The sequence below is a fragment of the Halichondria panicea genome, chromosome 3, assembly GCF_963675165.1.
Source record: "Halichondria panicea chromosome 3, odHalPani1.1, whole genome shotgun sequence".
Taxonomy (NCBI): Eukaryota; Metazoa; Porifera; class Demospongiae; order Suberitida; family Halichondriidae; genus Halichondria; species Halichondria panicea.
The window spans coordinates 839,000-860,260 of NC_087379.1; the positions used below are offsets into that span (position 1 = coordinate 839,000).

At 44.2% G+C, this 21,261-nt stretch overlaps 2 protein-coding genes across 4 annotated transcripts in view; both read left to right on the forward strand.

Annotated features, from left to right (window-relative positions):
* Nucleotides 1-20: 20 nt before the first annotated feature.
* On the forward strand, nt 21-1,896 carry LOC135333341 (uncharacterized). The gene is made up of 3 exons (XM_064528314.1): nt 21-462; nt 984-1,382; nt 1,656-1,896. Exons 1-3 carry the CDS (start codon nt 87-89, stop codon nt 1,775-1,777), a joined length of 897 nt encoding a protein of 298 aa, XP_064384384.1. The 5' UTR covers nt 21-86; the 3' UTR covers nt 1,778-1,896.
* A 43-nt stretch (nt 1,897-1,939) lies between these two features.
* Nucleotides 1,940-21,261, forward strand: part of LOC135333271 (fibrocystin-L-like) — a 71,651-nt gene continuing 52,329 nt past the window's right edge. For all 3 annotated transcript variants that reach the window (XM_064528198.1, XM_064528197.1, XM_064528199.1), the window contains exons 1-19: nt 1,940-2,194; nt 2,328-2,513; nt 2,675-2,948; nt 3,168-3,236; nt 3,968-4,036; nt 4,153-4,273; nt 4,396-4,513; nt 4,789-5,000; nt 5,718-5,908; nt 6,099-6,215; nt 6,289-6,390; nt 6,464-6,990; nt 7,219-7,959; nt 8,175-8,314; nt 8,551-8,735; nt 9,040-9,308; nt 9,389-9,736; nt 10,031-11,474; nt 11,760-21,133. In XM_064528198.1, coding sequence (XP_064384268.1) covers nt 2,051-2,194; nt 2,328-2,513; nt 2,675-2,948; nt 3,168-3,236; nt 3,968-4,036; nt 4,153-4,273; nt 4,396-4,513; nt 4,789-5,000; nt 5,718-5,908; nt 6,099-6,215; nt 6,289-6,390; nt 6,464-6,990; nt 7,219-7,959; nt 8,175-8,314; nt 8,551-8,735; nt 9,040-9,308; nt 9,389-9,736; nt 10,031-11,474; nt 11,760-21,133 — 14,631 coding nt within the window. In that variant the 5' untranslated portion in view covers nt 1,940-2,050. The remainder of the gene's footprint in view (nt 2,195-2,327; nt 2,514-2,674; nt 2,949-3,167; nt 3,237-3,967; nt 4,037-4,152; nt 4,274-4,395; nt 4,514-4,788; nt 5,001-5,717; nt 5,909-6,098; nt 6,216-6,288; nt 6,391-6,463; nt 6,991-7,218; nt 7,960-8,174; nt 8,315-8,550; nt 8,736-9,039; nt 9,309-9,388; nt 9,737-10,030; nt 11,475-11,759; nt 21,134-21,261) is intronic.

Genomic DNA, 21,261 nt, shown 5'->3' on the forward strand with positions numbered 1-21,261 from the left:
AAGATGCCACATGGCAAAAAAGAGGGGCGGGGCTGCTAAAGATCTAAACTGAAAACAAGTCAATAAGAAACAGAATAAGAAAGCTTATGGAGAACTCTACAGTGCAGCCGAACATCTCATTAACCACGCCACACATGGATCATCAAGTAGAGCCTTGGAAAATTGTGGTACCTTTGTTTCTGATCATTTTATTAGCTGTGTTTGTGGCCTCTGCCATCCTGGTTGTTATCTATTGCTATAAGAGATGCTACAAGAGAAATACAGTGTTCCCTGTGATAGTCATAGACAGAGTGACTTCAAAAACCGAGCCTCCTCCTCATGACATCTCCCGAAAAATCATCACCGTCCGGGAGAATTCTAACTTGAATACGTTAGATAATACATCATCCCTTTTGTCTGTAAATTCCTTGGACGATTTTAAACCCACTAGAACTAAATCGCTGACTCTGGTGTTACCTAAAGGTGAGTCCTCGTCAGCTGTGTTTTGATATGTATTAAGTAAGTAGGTGTAACTGTTCAACTGCTGTAAAACAATCAGTTTGTTCCAGTATAATATCATGTTACTCAATATTGAGTGACAATATTTAATCATCATAACTTGAATAGCCCTCTACAATAACACGTAACATGCTGACTGTATATTTACCAGTGTGCTTTACAGTGTGACAGAGTGGCACCATCACTGCAAACTGTAGCAAGCAATGTTAATTTGAGTAGTCTATATTTAAGGGCAGCGTGTGAGCGTAGGGTTTGGGGGTGTGAATGCTCTAGGAAAATAGTTGTCAGGCTAATTTGACTGTCTGTTATGGCCTTGCCATGACTCTATCAAAGGTCTGAAGTAACGACTGTTACACTTATTTCAAGTACAAATGTAGATTTGTCTATTGTTTTTACAATTTACCATTTTTGTCCCAAGCTTAATTCCTAATATAAAGCTAGTGGGCAGCACACCACATGACATGTAATTTCATTGTATTTAATAGGCAAAACATTCTTGGAAGTTTTTTGCAACAACGTGGACACTGATGAATTTCAAGAACTAGACAAAATGAACGGAAAATTGCGATGGCAGATCACGTTACTAGAAGTGATGGACTCGGATCAGCAATCACATATTTCCCTTTCAGACAATGAGCAAGTCACAGAGACACAGTATCGTCAGGGTGTGTATATGGATTGGGAGAACACACTGCATGATCTCAGGAATGCTTTTATTGGGACTCGACAGATTGAGAGGGAAGAGGCTGCCTTCTGTTTCCTGTGGACTGATGTTCCTGGAGAGCATATCGATGTTGCCTCTGAGAGTAGTACCTGTCTAAAGGAACTAAGTCGTTCCTCCACTGTCACTAGCAGAACTGTTTACATAGAGAGAGTTGACCCAGGTGAGTGTAGCCAAGTTTGAGGGACTGAATTGGTGGATCGAATTTCATAGAGAGCAGCAGGCCAATTAAGCTTTGTTATGTTATAATTATATGCATTCATGGTTTGTTAGAAAAATGTTTTGCTCGAAAAATTACCTCCGTGCCATATAATAATAGATTGGCGTTCGAGTGTTAGTTGCAGAATAAATTGTTCCATGTCAAAATTAAAAGCTAGAAAATTTATTTGTGTACAGTTTTTTGTACAGATAACTGTATACTTCGTTTTTCATGCAGAAGAGGTGAAGAAGTGTTTGTGCATCTGTGGGAAGCACTCTTTGTTTCAGTGCAGTCACTGCCAGGACAGAGGGTACTGCTCACACCGCTGTCAACAAGAGGACACTAGTCATATCCACTGATGTCAGATATTAATAGCTTTTTATTACACAATGAATCATGTACTCAATTTGTCTTGTTGATTTTTACATTGCATTTACTGCGCATGTGCAGTGATGCATATCCATATCCCAGACTCCCACACACACACAATGTGACATTGCATGGTAACGTTAGGTATAAATGACCACTAAATAGCTGCAACTAGCACCTTATCTCTTAGCACTCTTTCACAACTTTCTTGTTAGCAAGAAAGAGATTATAATAGTGCAAAAAGACCGTTAAACCTCACCAGCATGCGACTATTGTTGCTAGTGTTGGCTGTACAGCTGCTACTGTGTGCAGTCAGTGGAGAACTGAACAGAAATCAGAAGCAAATACTACTGGACCTGACTAACATTTACAGAGCCAGCAATGTCCAAACTGCAGTTAGATTATTGGTAAGGACTTAGTCTAGTCTAGTGAGACATCAGAATTTCATAGGCCCTGTGAATGGGATGAATTATGAGATTAGTACTGAACTATGAGGATCTTGAGGTAATTATTTAAAGCTGCATAATTATAATTGTACAGGAATGGAGCAGTGTCCAGGAGCAGAGAGCCAGTGCCTATGTGAAGGACTGTGATGCAGAGAAGCCTCCTGCTGGAGTTATACAGTTCTATAACACCTCCAGCCAATCCAAAGACGATGAAACTCGTTTAACAAACATCTTTGAGCAAGAATGGGGGAACAAGGAAGCAAACGAAGCAAACAGTAACGTACGTACATATATCTAACACCTTCCCAATTTATGATGATTAGCACAATCATTTAACGCTCATTCGGTGTCAATTTCAATCAAAGTAAAAAAATTACCACGTACTATACTTACGATGATCGGTGCTAGATTTATCTGTGTCATTTTTATTCACACATGTAGCAACTTCTGTTTCGTAATGCCAAGTCCATTGGTTGTGCTGAAATGTTCTGTGAGCGGCTGCCATTTGCTGCTGATCGATTCACCCCCTCAGCCTCATTTATAGCTTGTGCGTTCGATACTACCTTCTTTGGTGGGCTGAAAGAGATCACACAAACCATCTGCTCTGACAAAGACGGTACTAGCAACTGCCCCGAAGATGCAAAAAACTGTTTCAGCATAACATCTCAGCATACTCAAGTGGTTTTGAGTTCCATTGATGTATCAAGTATTTGTTGTAAGTGGCATATCTTGCAATGTTGTTTTAATTGTAACAGAATAGGTCAGTTTTATGATTCTGCTTCAAATTAAGGAGACAATAACAATTATTGAAAATTCATTGAAGCTTATAATAATGCAATGATATTTGATATGCATTTTTGAGCAATTGGTTTGTTTTGTATTATTCATGCAATGCACATGTATGTATTGATTGGTTTGTTTTACCTCCTTTCAGCACAAACCATGCATTTCCCCCTTGTCCCCTCCGGTCCTACGGTCACACCCCCACCCGCCACCACTAGACGTAAGTCAATAACCTTCCTTATATATATAGGCTGGGGGAATTGCCTGTGAGTGCTAGCTGCCATGATTACTTGCATTATATCTATTATATACGAGAGCGTTATATCTTTGTTGAGCTAATTGAGGCTGTGGAGTTATATTGATTTCAGCCCATTCTGTATGCATTTGGGTACGATGTATGTCACTACATTACATGCCTAGAAAATCTGCACTCTAAAAATGGTTCACTATAATAATCAATGGGAACCGTAGTAATTAGCAGTGTAGGAGTGGAGGGTTCATTTTATCGCTGCTACGTACGTAAGTCACATGCAGTGTTGACATACGTAGATCTACGTAGCTGTAGGAGGTTAGCTGGCAAATATCTCTCCCAATTATAAACACCTGCGGTGTGGAATGGTCAGTTAATGGGTCATTCATTTTACGGAACCTCCTTGAACATTCCGTTCTCATGCATAATCATACATCTCATGGTCCACCAACAATTTGCTACCTTCTGCATAGCTACCGGAGGGTTGTTTGTATGAAAATATACTGATTCGTTGCTGTCTCAAATTTAATACATCTAGCCTAGTGTAATTTGATCACTCTGTGCAATCAATTCAAACAAGGTCCTGCAGTGTCCAATTTCCACTGTCGATAATTATTTCCACGGGAAGAAATTAGGAGTCAAATATATATACAGTATACGTAGTAATTCAACTCTTGTATACATGTATAATACCTGTGTAGGAGTGTCTGGTATCACACCAAGGTTCGGCAGCACTGCTGGAGGTCAGGAAATCACTCTTAGCGGAGAAGGTACAGTACATTAATACATTGAAAAAATTAGAACAATGCATTGAATTGTTTGCATGTTTTACTGTGCAATTAATTCTTCCAACTATTAAATTAATAATGTTTTTCCTTCCTCACAGGGTTCAGTGGTAGTAATCTTATGGGCTCTAATGAGGTGTACTTTACCCGAGGCTCTGAGAGAATCCCGTGTGACGTGAGGGACTACTCGTCATCCTCCATCAAGATTGTCTGCATCACTAGGTGAGTGGACTTGCTTGGTCAATCATGCATTTGGAAGCATGTTAATAATAAATTAGCTCATGAAATGTGGTTGATGCTTCATTGGAATATCTCTTGCCTATTGCTTGCTATTTTACTTGCAGAGCCTCCACTGTAACTCGTGCAACGGCCGCAGTTAACACTTACAACGTCGAGGTGTATGTCACACTTGATGGTGTCCGGGAGCAAGTTACCGACTTCTGCACAAGCTGCACCTATGTGGTGAGTCAGCCTGGCATGTAGTTGCATGATAATGTCACATTGTGATTCCACTATTTGCGAGAATGTCAAATTTTGTACGTTAGAGTTTCACTATAGTACAGTTGACTTTTTTTTAATGCTGCATGTCTGCATATAAAGGAAATGCAGTCTATATACATGTAATTACATGTATATATTATGTATACTTGTACATGATGTTACTATACTAGCTAGTCTACTACATCTAGTTTTACACGAAGCTTGCTAGATATATTCTTTGTACCCCTCCCCTGCAGTACCACTACTATTCTCTGACCCCCATCATCCAAAACTTCATCCCCTTTGCCGCCACCTTTGATGAGACCGTGACAACCTACGGCAAACTCTACGCTAACTCGTTTGCTGACGTCTCAGATTCTGATTCAGATGAGGCAAAATTTGACCACTTTTCTCGTCTGCTCGTTGGAGGCATGCCTTGTGACCATAATCCCCTCGACAACACCACTAAGTGAGTGAATTTTGAGCCTAATTTTAAGCATTATGTTTTTCTCTTTTTTGGGCCCTGAGCGGAAATGCCTGTGTTATACAATCACCCCCCCCCCATGCTCAGCTATGTTCCTTGCTTGATGTTCCGTAATATAATCATTTTGTTTTGAGTCTCAGTGGTAATTTCACCCTGAGAATGTAATTAAAGAGGAAGTGCTTGTGTGGGGCGTGTATGTGTGTGTGTGTGCCCCCCTCCACCCAATGTATGACATAACTTGTGTCCGGTAGCTGCATGCGGCTGGTCGAGTCATTGTTGACGATCAGTCACGGTGTAATCAACACCGGACAAGCACATCATCAAATCCCTACACACAGATGTCTCACATACCAGCCAGTAATCTAAACCAGGTCATGCGGGACACTCCCCCCACTGATCCAATATCTCATTCCCATTCTCCTAAAACACTAGCTCCAAAATTGGTGCTATTTAATTATCCAGCATACATGCAACATCCGGAAACTAAATCCATGGAGGGTTTCACAGATGTGGTCTGAAATATAGCACCTTGATATACAATACCCCTACATGTATATAATCTATACTCATGATCAGGCCTCAAGCATAATTATTATAATTAGTTCGTATTCCTGTCTGTCTTTGCAGCACATTTCTAATGCATTTTTATCATACTTGTAACTGTTGTGATACTGCCTGTTGTGTCTCTCCCCCTCCATGCAGCTACACTATGACCCTGGATGACAATGGACAGTACGGGAGTGTTGAGTGCAGACCCACCTCAGGGTACAATGTCGGGGCTAAGAATGTGACTATCTTCCTGGAGGACAGAGGAGCTTCGGCAATCGATGATTCTTACAACCTCCTCAACTACGACAACAAGTTCCAGCCCTACCACTTTGTATTGCACGCAGGTACGTGTCGAATCCCCCTTCATTTAATCAATAGTGTGGGACTCTTTCAGCTAGCTGTATTAATTACAATGTAACTTGAATTCCGTATATTTAAGTTTCCTCTGATTATTTTTCTGAAAGCTTGCATGGTCTTCATATTTGGGAGATCATGTTACAATGTACACATGTATTTAATTGCGTCCTTGTACAGATATCTTGGATGTCAGCCCTCGTGGTGGTAGCAGGGCAGGGGGCACCAGGATCTCCGTCACACTCAACATGCCACTCAGGGAAGATGACCTCGAGACACTCGTCGTGAACGTGGGAGGTGTGTAAGCATGTGGGCGTTGAGGGGGCGGAATGTGTGCGTGGTATATATTTCACACAATTAATCCTTACAGGTACTCGCTGTACTGACCTTACATTGTTGAGTAGCTATGACAACTCGTCAGTGATACAATGCACCACTGGACCTGAACCATCACCCACTGCCTACTACCCTGGTGAGTGCTCATATGCATATGTACTCTTAGCTGTTACGTACGGTTCTTTAACTTTCTTTTTGTTGCCTCCTAGGTGGGCGTGGCTGGCAGCGAGAGCTCTGGACTGATGGAGGTATCTCACTCAGTAGAATTGTTAATCGTGCAAAAAGTGACAGAATAGCCTTTCACGAGCGAGCTTTCCTGCACTCCGCCTTCGTGTCTGATTTTGGCGAGCTTAATAACATCAACCATCGCTTTACTGGCTTCTTTGTCCCACCTGTAACGAGCTTGTACACGTTTGGTATCCGCTCGGACGATGCCAGTGCCTTCTATCTCAGCAACGACTCGAGGAGTGAGAATCTTCCCATCGAAGCAACATCTCTTTCTCAAGCTTACTCAAGAAACTCATGGACGTTCTATCCTCAGCAAACTTCAGAGCCTGTCCTTCTAGAGGGAGGAAAGTATTACTATTTCAAGATGGTTGGTAATCAAGGTACTGGTCCCTGGGAAATAGCCCTTGGAGCTAAAGTCCACAACCTCAGCTACAACGCTCGGCCCTACATTGGAGACAATGAAGAGCAGCTGGTGGCCATATCCTCCACTGTGGTCAAGGAGGAAAATGTGAGAACCCGATTATTTTACCAGTGTAGTTTGTATACATGTACTCAACTTAGCGAGGGTTGCTTAGTAGAGTAGACAAATTAAGCTATGAGTTCTATTTTAATTTTTTCTAAATGCATGAGGACAGAATTTTAGTGTTCCACGCATCTACGGGATTTATTTTGCTGTGTACACTAGTCTAAAATTGTATTATGTACTGGACCACATGACCTCCCCCCCCCTCTGCAGACTGTCAGTGTGGAGGCCCGTCCTCTGGTTCAAACACTCACTCTCACCGACCCCAACACGCCCGCCGATAACTGCACCGTATTCTGTCCTATTCCACTCTCTCTTGGCTCTACTGACTTCCCCATCTCACGAGATATGACGTCCGAGGCTTTGGAAGAGCTGCTCAATGGCATGCAGAACCTCGTAGGTACTGTCAAAGTGTACAAAGATTTCTATGACAGTGATCAGTTTGCGGCTGTGAATGCTCGCGATGTCAAGTTCACCATTGTCTACTTGACCACGGCAAGTGATGTCCCAATGCTGAGTCTCAATATTGATTCAGCCATGATCACTTGTGATCACACTAACACGACCACTGACGCAGTATGCGGTGACTACAACATCGTCCCATCAATTGATACCACTCAAGAACTGAACGTCCCTAGCGATTTCACGCTCGGCTTTACCCCCTCAAACCAGCCCCCCAGATATACGCAATCGCTACCCCTCGACGCTACAGAGGACACTATCCACTCTGAGATCAGTGACTTGTTTGGTTGGGGTTGTGATAGCAATATTGACGATTTGATCGCCCAAAACAGAGTGTTTTATTCGAGCAGCCTTGAAGCAAGCAGCCAATCAAACAGAGATAACGGCACATCTTTCTGTGGCCACTATTCTGAGCGTAACCCTGGTAGTGTGTGGAGGAGCACTTACTCCGGCTTTAACAGCGAACCTTTCAACCCAGATCAATATCGATATGTGAGTTTCTTGTTATTGTTATGTTATAATTATTTTCTTTGCTAAAATACAGGACATTGTTTAATTGAAGGCTTCTCTAGATACAGTAATAATTATCATTATAATTATTATACGAATGAATTGTTGTATATAATAAATGAAATGGATGCCCACAAAACATTTGAATGAAGCTTGAAGCACTGTATAATGATTACCATCTCTCTCTCTCTGCGTAGCTGTGCTTTGCCTATAGTGGGATTCCACCCAGCTTCAGAGTGATCCACTCCTACACAAACGTCATCACCATGACAGTAGAGGGCAACAGTGTACCAGTACAGTTTGCTGACAATAAAGTGAACGTCAACAGCAGAATCAAGTGAGTCGAGTTCAGTACATGTGTAAATAATTATAATTATAGGCAACACAACACATGCTATGGAGGCTTTGGGGCTCCATTATAATAGAGGGAGGCTTATAATAGAGGGAGGCTTATTAAAATTATTGATGAGGGTTCACTTACTGTATGAAAAAATACTCGAAGCTCTCAAATGATAATTGTATGTGCTGTATTCAGCATTAGAAAGTCTAACATTCCCATGCACCCACTTACAGTGAATGTCTATTCTCTGGCCCATTGGCTGAGGACGGATGGACCGCGTATCAGTGTGTCGATGTGAGGGAGTGTCTACAAACAAAATACCCGGACAGTAGGGACCACAGAATTAGCAGAGTGTACTTCAACTATAACGCTAATTTCTGGGTTGACGATTTTGCGATTTCTAGCAGTGAGATCAGCGGTAAGGTGGTACATACATGTACACTATAATACATGTACTGTATTGCATGAACAACTCTAAGGAATAATACGTATACTAGTGAAGGAAAAATGAGCCAAATCACCAGAAAAATTTACCCTTTGCGATCTAACTATTGCATTCTGGCAAGGATCGTGTGTATTTACTATAGTAATAATTTAGGTGTTGCGAATTGATCAACCCTCGCAAAATTTGCATGTTTGAGACATTCTGTAAGTGTACATCTACGTAAGACGGTGATTTCTTGAACACAATTATATTAATTTAACCATTCCTCCCCCTCCAGCTGCGAGGACTCAACAACCTGTCAGGCCCAATGATGTCAGTGTCCTGTACGTAGAAGTTGCTAAGGCCATGCTCACTCAGCCGGAACTGATTGTGATGGACAGGACTGTGGGTGGGAATGGGGGTGCAATGGAACTGGAACGAGACTTCTCTCTCCTCCTCTCCACCGTGACTGTCACCTACACTGTACGCGACTGTGGGAATGGATTGGAGCCACTTGTTGGTTACTATGGCAACAAAGACGCAATGCAGAGCATATCTGTTGAACAGGTGAGATTTAGTTGCTACCTAAATTTAGCCTACATAATAATATACATGTATGCATAATTTATTATCACTGTTTTTCTTAGACTGCCATCGGCTCTCTGCCTGTGAACGGGACCTTTGACCTCAAATTTATGGACGAGGTGATTGCGGGCATACCATTCGACGTTGATGCGGCTACGATGAAAATGTTGCTCGAAGCTATCTTAAAAAATGAGGGAGGGTTTGAAGTCGAACGAAATGGACTTTGCTCTGGATATAACTGGAATATACGCTGGGCCACTAAAGGTGGGGACCTCCCGTTGATTGAACCTGATTGGACGAACTTGAAGGGAGACGACACCATGATCACCGTGACAACACTGGTTGACGGTGGTACTTGGTTGAGGCCAATTGGAGGAGAAATGCTCCGACTACCAATGGACGAACCTCAGGTGAGAGCTAACTCTAGAGTTGCATTCAATTAATTTCTAGAGAGCGGTTTTAGTCATGAATTCGATCTGGCTTCTCGTTAATGAGAGAATTTCCCCTTGTTTTGAATATACACCTGCAAAAATTCAATGGTGGGGCCAGAACATGCATATATACAATGTAGTACCAATCATGTAGACTATGCTACATGTACGTACATGTACATGTACGTAGCTCTCTGTAAATTTAATTTAAAACCCGAGGGATGAGCGACACTATAAGCACATAATTATATATAACTCTCTCCCCCCCCCCAGATTGAGGTGATTATCGATGGTACTCCATCTTCCTGTCGCTCTGGTAACTGCTCGTTCACGTACGAAAGCAATGCTACGCCCACTCTCAATTCTGTCTACCCCGTCGAAGGCCAGGGCGGCAATGAGATTACCATTTATGGAAGTGGCTTCTGTGACGATATTTCTGAAATTTCCGTAACTGTTGGAAAATCGAGTTGTTCTATTGTATCAGCGAATGCTACTCAAATCACTTGTACCCTCGCCAACCATCCTGCCGGCTATTACGATATTTCAGTTCTAATTGAAGGAAAGGGCATGTCTGTCTCCTCGAATGTATCCTGTTTCCGCTATCTCCTCACCGTGGACAGTGTGTCCCCTGTGAGTGGTGGTGTGGGCGGGGGAAGTCCCCTCACGATCACTGGCAATGGCTTCATGGACTACACTCCACTGTCATCTGATAATTTGGGTGAACCCTTCTCTTTTTTGCCGTGGTTCAAGTACGGTCTCGGAGTGCCCTCACAAGAATCGGCCCGTGGTCTTAGACTGTGTCCACTTTACAGACAGATGCTTCTCAACGACTACAATGCTTCGGAGATCATGGAAAGCATGGAAAATTTTGCGGCACAGCGTAGAATGAATCAAACACAAACAATGATGATGATGTCAGATATATTTGTCGAAGGAGAATTTGCGTATGACATCTTTATGAATCATCTTCTCAACCTTTATAACCGTCAGCCCTCGAGCGTGTTGATCAACGAGGTACCATGTATCATCACTGAGAGTACAGTACTACAGCTCATCTGTGTGCCTCTACCCACCATCCTCCCCAAGGCTGCCAACATCACTGTCTCTGTGCTATCTGAAACTGCCACTCTTCTATCCTCGTACGAGACGTCGCTATCGGCAACACCGCTAATTACAGGGACATCCCCGCTCGTTGGAGCAGTCACTGGTGGTACTATGATCACGATTAGTGGACGCAATTTCGGTGCTTCAAGCAGTGCAGATGTGAGCGTTACTATTAGAGATAGCGTGTGCAATGTGCAGTTTGTGAATGACACTGTTATTGAATGTATTACGAGTGGTAGCAGGCCGAGCTACGCAGCTGTGCTTGTGAAGACACCGAACGGAGTGGCTGTATTAGAATCTGCATATCCCGAGATGGCATCTGGTGATGATGGAATGGGAATAGGAATGGGAATGGAACACGAGATGGTTCTGTTTCCCATATTCCGATACAAACTGATAGTGTATGCAGACAGTGCCGTTGCTATTAGCGGGTCTGTATTCGGAGGGTCCGAGGTCACGATCCAGGGAGGTATATTTGCTCCAGGCCAGACCCAAGTGTTTGTCGGAAGAAAAATGGCGGAAATTGTCGAGGTTACTATGGATACAATCACATTCCAAACGCCTTCATCTTCCACCACCCACTACATTGAACTGATGAGATCTCAATTCAGAGGTAAGTACGTACATACGTAGAGATAGTATAATAATTACGAAATTAGCATCCCTTCATTTCTTGTTCTTATTGTATCCCTACTAGCTGCGTACATGTACATTGTATATTGTATTTAGTCCTTCGAAAGCCCTATCAATGATTTGTTTTTGATTCCACAAAAGAAAATAGCATTTGGAAATTGGATACGAACATGTACGTAAGAATATAGAAAACTGGCAAAATTAATATTGTATATCGTTATTTTCCTGCTAAAAGTTTAGTATTGTATACTCTCTCTCTCTGCAGCATCTGGTGGAATAGTGACTGTTGACTTCTCCTGGAGCACTAACGAACTCGAAGTTCAAATCGGAGACACAATTATTTGGAAACTGTCAGCGGGTGTTCGAGAACTGGCCAGTTTTGAGTATGCTGATGTATCTCTGCCGCTCAGTCCCAACGCTCAAACAACGTCACGTCTCATGTTTGAGGATGAAGAGTCATCTTTGTTCCAAGTTACATTCGATATAATCGGCAGCTTTGCACTAACCGGACTAACTAATCAACAGCTTGATCTACCCGAGTTCCCCGTGAATGTGACTGGGCCTCGAGCGAGCTATAACACCATCGAGGTGTCCGTGGGTGATGACGTTGCTATAGTGATCGATAGAAATACGACCGATCGTCGTAAGCGAGCGGCTGCTTGTGTCACAGAAGAGGCTCCTGAAACTAGCGGACTGTTTGTTGAATACTCGCCCTGTCTCACACCCTCTGTGACCAATGTGGAACCAAGTACCGGATTCAGACTTGTAACCGAATTCACTATCACAGGATATCTATTCAGTACGATCCCTTCAAATAACGAAGTAACATTCGGTGGCTATGCCTGCACTCCCATCACCAGCAATGAAACGACCATCACATGCATCATGAGTGACCCCTCCAGTATGCCCCCCACCTTCACCAGTCTACCAGTGTCAGTCAATGTAGCCAGCCTCGGTGAAGCTTATGTTGTGAATACTGAAGACATTATTCTACAATCGTACATCACTGAAATTAGCCCAGCTTACGGCTCACTAAAGGGAGGCAATGATGTGTCTATCGCTGGAGATGGTTTTCCCACCGATGTTAGCGTGACTGTGTATATGGGTAGTCAACCTTGCACTGTGAACTCTGTCAGCTATGACCTCATAACATGTAGCACTGTCGCTGACCTTGACTCGGATCTAGAAGTGCTCTTGTCAGTATCCATCTCTCTAGACGGCACAGATGTGATGCAAATGTCGAACTGTATGATCGCTGATGGTTGCAACTTCACATTCTCAGATGTTCACACACCGAAAATCAATTCCGTTTCCCCTCTCTCAATAGCCAGCACTGAAGATACAACTGTTACAATATCTGGCTCAGGATTCCTCAGTAACCCTTCCACCACTGTGGTCATGTTTGGAGATACTCGTGTCGAAATAATGGAGAGTACTGAGACCACCATTACAGCTTTGTTTCCTCCCCAACCTGCCAACACTTATCCTATATCTGTTCAAGTTTGTGCTTCCAGTGGAAATTGCTCCGGAAATGCTCAAGTGGTTTCGATTGATAACACGACAATAACGAGTGTTCCACGTATTTTGAGTGTGTATCCGCCTAGTGGTAGCGTACAAGGGGGTACAGAGGTCACCATAACTGGGCGTGGCTTCAATAACAACCCTGACAATGTTGAAGTGACTATTGGAACCGATTGCAATGTACAGAGTGTTAACTACAGTACAATAATTTGCGTCACCTCATCCAACAATCCTGGAGAGTCTATTGTAGAAGTATCCATCACTGCACTGTCTACATTCCCAGACAAGGGGGTAATGTACACCTACTCAATGGAGAGCACCCCTGCAATTAGCGGAATATCACCAACGAGTGGGAACACAGGAACGACCATCACCCTAACAGGCACTGGCCTCGGAGCAGGAACTGGAACTGTGACCTTCGGAGACGCTGAATGTACTGTCTCGTCAATAACTGAGACGGACATAGTGTGCGAAACGGAAAATAATTTTGTCGGAACTTACACCCCGAATGTGGTAATCGGTGGCATGGGTATGGCTGCTGTCGATAATGGTGTGAATTTCACATATACACTCAACGCTGTCTCTGTAACCCCTTCGATGGGAAGTTATGCTGGTTTGAGTAATATTGTAATCGAAGGTAGCGGATTCAATCCTGCTGATATTGATGTCACTGTGTGCGGTCTACCGTGCGATCTCACCACGGCCGTTCACAGTGTGAGCAGACTAGAGTGCATACTACCACCAATGGACAGTAGCTCTATAACAAGTTCATCAACCATGTCATGTGATGTGGTCGTTTCGTTAGAATCCTCCGGAGAATCTGATAGCATTGTCAATGGCTACACGTATCGAGGAGATCTTACTGCTCGAGTGTCGGATGTGAACCGCACTAGAGGTGGCTCAGCTGGAGGCTCCATATTGCTCGTTACTGGACAAGGGTTTAGTGCCGATGCTATCGTGACTATCGCTGGTAGTGTGTGTGTCATTTCCTCTCAAACGGACACTCAGATTGTGTGTACGACTGGAGCTAGTGGCCGCAATGTACGAGCTGTCATAATGGTGTTCATCCAAGGTCAAGGATTTGCTCTCTCCGATGTGGAGTTCTGGTATGTGGATCTATGGAGCTCTCCCTTCACTTGGCAAGGCGGTATTATTCCAGAGGCAGGTGATCTTGTGGAAATACCAAGAGGACAGACTTTAGTACTGGATGTTGTGACCCCCATTCTTGGCTATATCGTAATTCGAGGGGGCACGCTGATTTTTGACCCGGAGAAAGGAGACAATGAAGTTGGACTGCACACTCAGGGTGGTATAATCACGGGTGGTGGTGTGTTCCAAGTGGGAACTGAAGATGAACCGTATAGGTCCAAGACTGAGATTGTGTTATACGGTCATGTACTGTCTACTGAGCTACCCGTATATGGTGCCAAGACCCTCGCCCTGAGGGAAGGAACGTTGGATATTCACGGTCGTACGTTGAACCTCACCTGGACGAGGCTATCTGCAACTGTGGCTGCAGGCTCTGATACGATACTCCTACAAGAGTACATTGATTGGGATGTGGGTGGTACACTGGTCATAGCGTCCACAAGCTTCAGTCAGAGAGAAAACGAAGAGAGAATTATCGAATCGATTACGGCTGGTGAACGTGGCTCAATCATAAAGCTCACTAAGCCTCTAGACTTTGAACACATCTCCATACAGCAAACTATCGATGGACGCTATATTGACACAAGTGCTGAGGTCGGCTATCTCACGAGGAACGTTGTGATTCGTGGTAATCGACACGAGGAATGGGTACAGGAGGTACCCGCCTGCCCTGAAGAATTCAGAACTGGACAATTCGATTTACAAACTTGTTTCTTGGGTCGATTCGGAGCTGAAACTATCAACGATCAATTTGGATCTCAAGTTATGATCCACGCTCCCGCACAAAACGAAGGTCTTGTGGCTGCACGATTCGGTTACGTTGAAGTTACACACGCTGGACAAGCTTTCCGTCTGGGTAGGTACCCAATCCATTTCCATCTCAACGGCAACGTTACCGGGTCCTACGTGAGGGGGTGTGGCATTCATCACACCTTCAACAGAGCTATAACTATGCATTCCGTCGACTACCTACTGGTTGAGAAAAATGTTGCCTTCAACATCATGGGCCACGCCTACTTCACGGAGGACGGCAACGAACAGTTCAACACCATTCAAGACAATTTGGGTATTTTTGTCCGAGCTTCGAGCAGTCTACTAAACGTTGATATCACACCCGCCACTTTCTGGGTTGTCAATCCCAACAACATTGTACGTAGAAATGCTGCAGCTGGTGGAACACATTTCGGCTTTTGGTATCGCCTTCCCAAAAATCCCGAGGGTCCTTCGTTTGATAGCACCATCTGTCCACGACGTCTCCCACTCGGAGAATTTTCCGATAATTCCGCTCACTCGTTTGGTTGGTACGGACTGTGGGTGTTTAGAGAGTACCATCCGTCCATCACTGGTAATTGTTGGGACTCTAGACCATCCCCTGCATATTACGATCGTTTCCTGGCATGGCGGAATGACAAGGGGGTGGAGTTTGAGCAAGTGGGCTCGCTGCAACTCAGAGACAGTATTATGATGGACAACACTCTTGCAGGAGTTGAGATCACTGATGTATCTTCCGATTGGTCGGGTGAGAATGACGATGGTCCTCTAGTCAAGGACACTCTCATTGTAGGCTATAGCGCTGTTACTACGGAAACTCAAGCTTCTACATGTTCGCAGGCTGGAATCAAGACCCCCCACAGCTATTACCTGACAGTGTCAAATGTGACATTTGCAAATTTCGATCTCCCCAATTGCTACCCCGTACAGCCATGCTCGTTCTGTCGACATCCCTTCCAAGGAGGTTTTGAAACAAGATTCAAGCAGATCAAGTACATAAATAGAGGGGACGATATCACCAAGTGGAACTACTTTCACGAGCATGCACAGAGAGATCTCGATGGTACGCTTTCTGAAAGTGGAGATCCCTCCGTCTTAGTTGCTTCGAGCAACCTGTATCGCCAGGGAAACAACTACTGCCGTGACCATGCACCCTCAAGCACTGGTTCGACTGGTGGTATGATTTGCAACGGAGATATGGAGTTTGGAAGAATTGGCGTCCACGATCCATTACCTAGCAGTCTCACATCAACACAGCTCAACTTCACGAGCGAATATGGTACTGATCAACTTCCGTTTGAGTTCAAGCGCTTCAGAGGAGGTCCTGGACAAATGGCCATAGTGCCGCTGAATTCAACGTACCAACTTACCTGGGTGGATGGGACCACTTTCACAAATATCACTTATTCGGTTGTAACTGCTGGCTTTGAAATCGATGACTATGTTCTGTTTCAGCAGTCGTACCCTCGACCATTAGACTTCACGAGTGTGCGTGGTGTAACTACGGCATCAAATGTATCTGAACTAGAAACTCCTGCTACTGCCAACACTGGAGATTGGGCACAACTTGACAACGTCACACTTCTCTATATTGTCAAGGGAACGGAACAATTTGATGCAGACCAAAGTATAACTTTCTCGACGTATAGGTGCTTCTATGAGAACTGTATCCCACCCCCACCCCCCACACAGGCCCCCCTACCAACCATCCCGCCCCCACGCCCCGAGGGCAGACCAGATGATGTCCGTATGTGGTCCAACTCTTCAATCTGGCCGAATAACCAGCTACCCCAAGAGGGGGAAGATGTGTTCATTGATGGTAGTCTATACGTGGTGGTCGATATGGCTCTACCGAGACTGGGTAAGCTGATCATCAACGGAGGTTTTGAGTTAGACGATTCCATAGATCACATGATTGAAGCCGACTTTATCATTGTTGATGGTGGTAGATTTGCTATCGGATATCCAGATACCCCCTTTCAACATGAAGCAACCGTTATGTTACATGGAGGCTTGCAAACAGAAGAACTCAACAACCGACTCAAGAGAAATTTCTTTACTAATATTGGAGCAAAGGCTCTCGCTGTTTTCGGTGATCTGTTTTTGCATGGAGTCCCCCCCGCTCGTACATGGACGACACTGGCTGCCACGGCAATGGCAGGCACTAACATTCTTCAACTATCGGACAGTGTAAATTGGAAAGTGGGTGTTTGGATTGTCATCACTTCAACTTCTTACGATGCTTATGAGACCGAAGTACTTCATGTTACTCGCGTGATAAGTGATACTGAAATTGAAATCAGTGGAAATCTAGCCAACACACATTCTGGTGGTTATTTCAGCACGTTGGGATCGGATAACATGTACACAACCCGTGCTGAAGTAGGTCTACTCACAAGGAATATTGTCATTACTAATGATGATAACGATCAAGCAGAGACTGATGCTTTTGGCTGTCGAGTTGTAGTCAGTCAGAGTCAAAATTTCATGGGTAAAGCCCAGATCCAGGGTGTAGAGTTCAGGAGATGTGGTCAACTCGGATACACTGATGACTTTGATCCTAGATACTCCCTGGCCATTCTAAACCTCGATGATTCCTACGTTCGAGACTGCAGCATCAACGAGGGCTACAACGTTGGTATTGGTGTGTACGATAGCAGTAGAGTGGTTATATCTGGCAATGTGATCTATAATACGGTCGGTGAATCCATAATCGCTAGAGGATCTGAACACAACATCACTGATAATCTCGGCTCTCTGTCTCGCTTTATTGGAACCTTCAGGAGAGTGGATGATAAGAATATCGACTGGACGTCTAATTTCGAGGTGACTCAAGTATCATCACTACGTCTTACTGGAAACGCGGCAGCTGGAGGTGCAAAGGTTGGATTCCACACCAACGGAGAGGATTGTACAGACTCCTCCACTTTCATCCGTGACAACACCGCCCACTCAGTACTGCACGGTATTCATCTTGCCTATAGCGATGGACTGAGCTCCGGATGCTCCCGATTTTCACATTTCAACATTTTCAATTGCTATTTCTTTGGCATATTCAGCTACTCCAGTTCTGGAATTCAAGTTTTCGACAGCACTTTTACTAACAACAGGGCTGCAGTGTACTCCAGCACGATCGGCCCTGGTTCAATATCACACAGAAGAGGAACAAAAACCAACAAACTGCAAAATGTGCTTATAATTTCTGCTGGTATGGAGTTCACTTGCGATGATGAGGACAAGCGACCAGCCATTGCAGATCATCCAACCTCACATGATGGAATTCGCTCGAGAACTGGTGGGCATTTGGGTCTCATTATGCCCAACTTCCTGTCAGGGGGTGGTCACTTTCCCCAGACTGCATGGTGGACAGTCATTTCATATCCAGCCATCGCAGGTCTCACTGAAATCGATCAAGTTACCTTTGCCAACTTCCACATGCGGTGTGGTACTAAACTAGACACTGTGATGATGTCACATCCTGACTCAGACGACGCCAACCATCCCATACACTTGAGCAATATTGCATTTGTGAGTGACACGCGATTTAATTCTCCTGTCAACGCTGACGGCAAGTTGTTTGTAAGGATGCCTAATATCGGTAGAGTTAACCCGTCTGATTGTGTGGATATGGATTGTGATGGTTTCAAACAAGTGCTCATCAAAGATATCGGAGGCACTTTCACAGAAACGAATTCTGATCGAAGTATTATTTCATTTGCTGAGTTTGAGTGGGACGGAAACATGAACAGAGGAGTGGGTGATTTCCGTATCCCCAAGACAATGCTAACTCGACCGGACGGATCAAGAATTCCAGTGGACGATATTTACCCCAGACAAGGAATTCCTCGCAGTTTAACGAGCATTGATGACACACAAACTTGCGAATTCAACTCAGTTTGGAATATGTACGTGTGTCGCGATATTGAGCATATTATGCTGGTACTAGAAAGTCTAGACGCAGACACTGAAGTTAGGAGGCTCTCTCCCATTGGAATCGGCGCTAACGGCTATATCAACCTGATCAATGGGCCGCAAGATCACGGATGGTGTGGAGGGTACACTTGTCAGGAGAGAATCTCTACCTTCTTCTCAATAGTAGCCACTGGACTGCACTATACAATTGCTCTGACTAGTACCAATCCTCAGGACTTTGCACTGTACATGTTAAATGCTAGAGAGGACCAGTCGATTGTGACGTGCCTCATTTACACTAACCCACAACGTCTTGACGTGTACCATAATGGAGATTATGTGGTGCCTAAAAATGCAGAAATAATGGAAGATGGCAATCTACGTTATCTTGAAGCGACTTCTTCTAGTCAATTCGTGCCACTAGTAACAGATCCTGCTGGCTCTAACTATTACGATCGTAACACCAAACAGCTTTGTATCACGCTCAAGGGTGATGGCACGTACAGTATTGATACCACACCTGTCATTGTACTCTCAATCAACGTGCAAGTAACAGTGGACACTTTCTTTGATGATGCAACCATTGTACGAAATATTGCTTTACTGTTAGGTATCCCTGCCAACAGGATAAGAGTCGTCAGTGCTACTAGGGAAACGTCTCGAAGAAAGAGACAACAAGACATGGGCATAGTAGACACGGCAATTGAAATTGAAATTGGTGATCCACCGCAAACTATGATTGTAGAAGAAACGCCCACGCAGTCTGTCAATATGACTGGTACTGGAATGAACATGACTGATTCTGGAACCGGACCGAATTCTACATTATCAATCCAAGATTTAGTAGATCTCTCAGAGCAAGTGGTAAACATCGTACAAACTGGAGAGATTATAACAGCACTAAACGTATCCGCTAACCTCACTGGTGCAACCATCAATGAACCTGAGGCCCCACCTGTCGATGAAACGGGTGGAGTTAGAGCCACACCCAGCACTGGTGGTCCGCAACCTGAAGAGTTCATAAACTCCACAGAGGATGAGCCGATGACATTCTCTGATATCCAGAGAATAGAAGATGAAGCTGAACAGAATGAAACAGTGGATGCCGTCTTCTCCATACCCACTTCTCTTCAGATCGTTTCCGAGCCCGGTAATGGAGCTAATGTTGTGGAGGGCGTGCGTGTGGGTGGCTATGCCCCAACGGTGAGGATGCTTGATAATAATGGACAGGTGGTGGTCAATCTAGGCCTGCAAATACCCTGGGTGCTCACAATTGAAATGATTTCTGGACCAGATTTTGCTTTTATTGTTGAATACAATGCTAACTTCACTCTTGGTGTAGCCACATTCGCAGACCTCATATTCAGCCACCCTGGAGAGTATGTGTTATCCTACAGAGTCAGTTATCCGGACACCGCCAATTTTGGAATATCGTCCTCTCAGAGTATCAGTGTACAACGTAGACAACTTGGCCTGGTGGTCAACCAGCAACCCCTACTCGGTAACACCACCTTTATTCTCTACCCCTATCCCAGTGTGAGCCTTGTGGACATGAGCAGTGGCAGTGTTGTCGAGGAGAGAGGATGGAGGAACAACAATTGGACTGTCGTTGCTAGTGTCAGAACAGATGCCGATCGTGGCAAAGAAGTCGGGAGATATGAAGAAACCATCGAAGGAACTTACGCTGTTTTCAGAGACATTGAGATAAAATCTGCCGGCGATTACGTGCTTTTGTTTGAAGCATATGCCGAACCTGCAGAAGCGGATCTAAGGTCGACAACTGTATACTCTGACCTCTTCACTATTACCCAGCGTCAAATCACAAAGTTAGATATCACTTATGATGTAGATTTCAACACGACCATTGGAGATCAAAGAGATGCATTCATCACTGCATTCCTGGTCAAATTCCGATCTTCCTATCCTCAAGTTGAGATTATTAACGTGACCCTCACAGAAGGTAGCATCATTGTTGGTGTCACAGTAACAGCAGTGAACCCAGTACAACTATCCTCTCTTATCGCACACTCTACCGCAAGCTCTAATTTTGACAATCTCCAGTTTATTTTCAACGGTACAACACTGACACCATTCAACGTGACTCAAGACCCAGCGTTCCCAGTGGTGATCCCAACACTACCACCGAGCATCCTTGAAGAGCACTTTGTACTCATACTAGCCATTGTGATACCTGGTGTGGTGCTCATTGTGTCATTCTTATTTATGCTGGTCGTCTGTTGCTGTGTGTGTCATCACAAGAAGAACAGGAAATCACTTAAACTTGAGGTGAGTACATGTATATAATTATTAAGAATGTGGCCTTGACTGGTATGCTTACATTGGAATTGTTGCCATAATTGTAGCTGTTGCGTAAGTGAAAATAATAAGTGATTATAGTGGAACAGTAATTATGC

What these genes read in the sequence shown, in the direction of transcription:
- LOC135333341 (XM_064528314.1), top strand. Translation starts at nt 87, where the DNA reads ATGGAGAACTCTACAGTGCAGCCGAACATCTCATTAACCACGCCACAC. An exon ending in GACTCTGGTGTTACCTAAAG is followed by an intron (nt 463 to 983) that starts GTGAGTCCTCGT and finishes TGTATTTAATAG; the next exon opens with GCAAAACATTCTTGGAAGTT. An exon ending in CATAGAGAGAGTTGACCCAG is followed by an intron (nt 1,383 to 1,655) that starts GTGAGTGTAGCC and finishes TTTTTCATGCAG; the next exon opens with AAGAGGTGAAGAAGTGTTTG.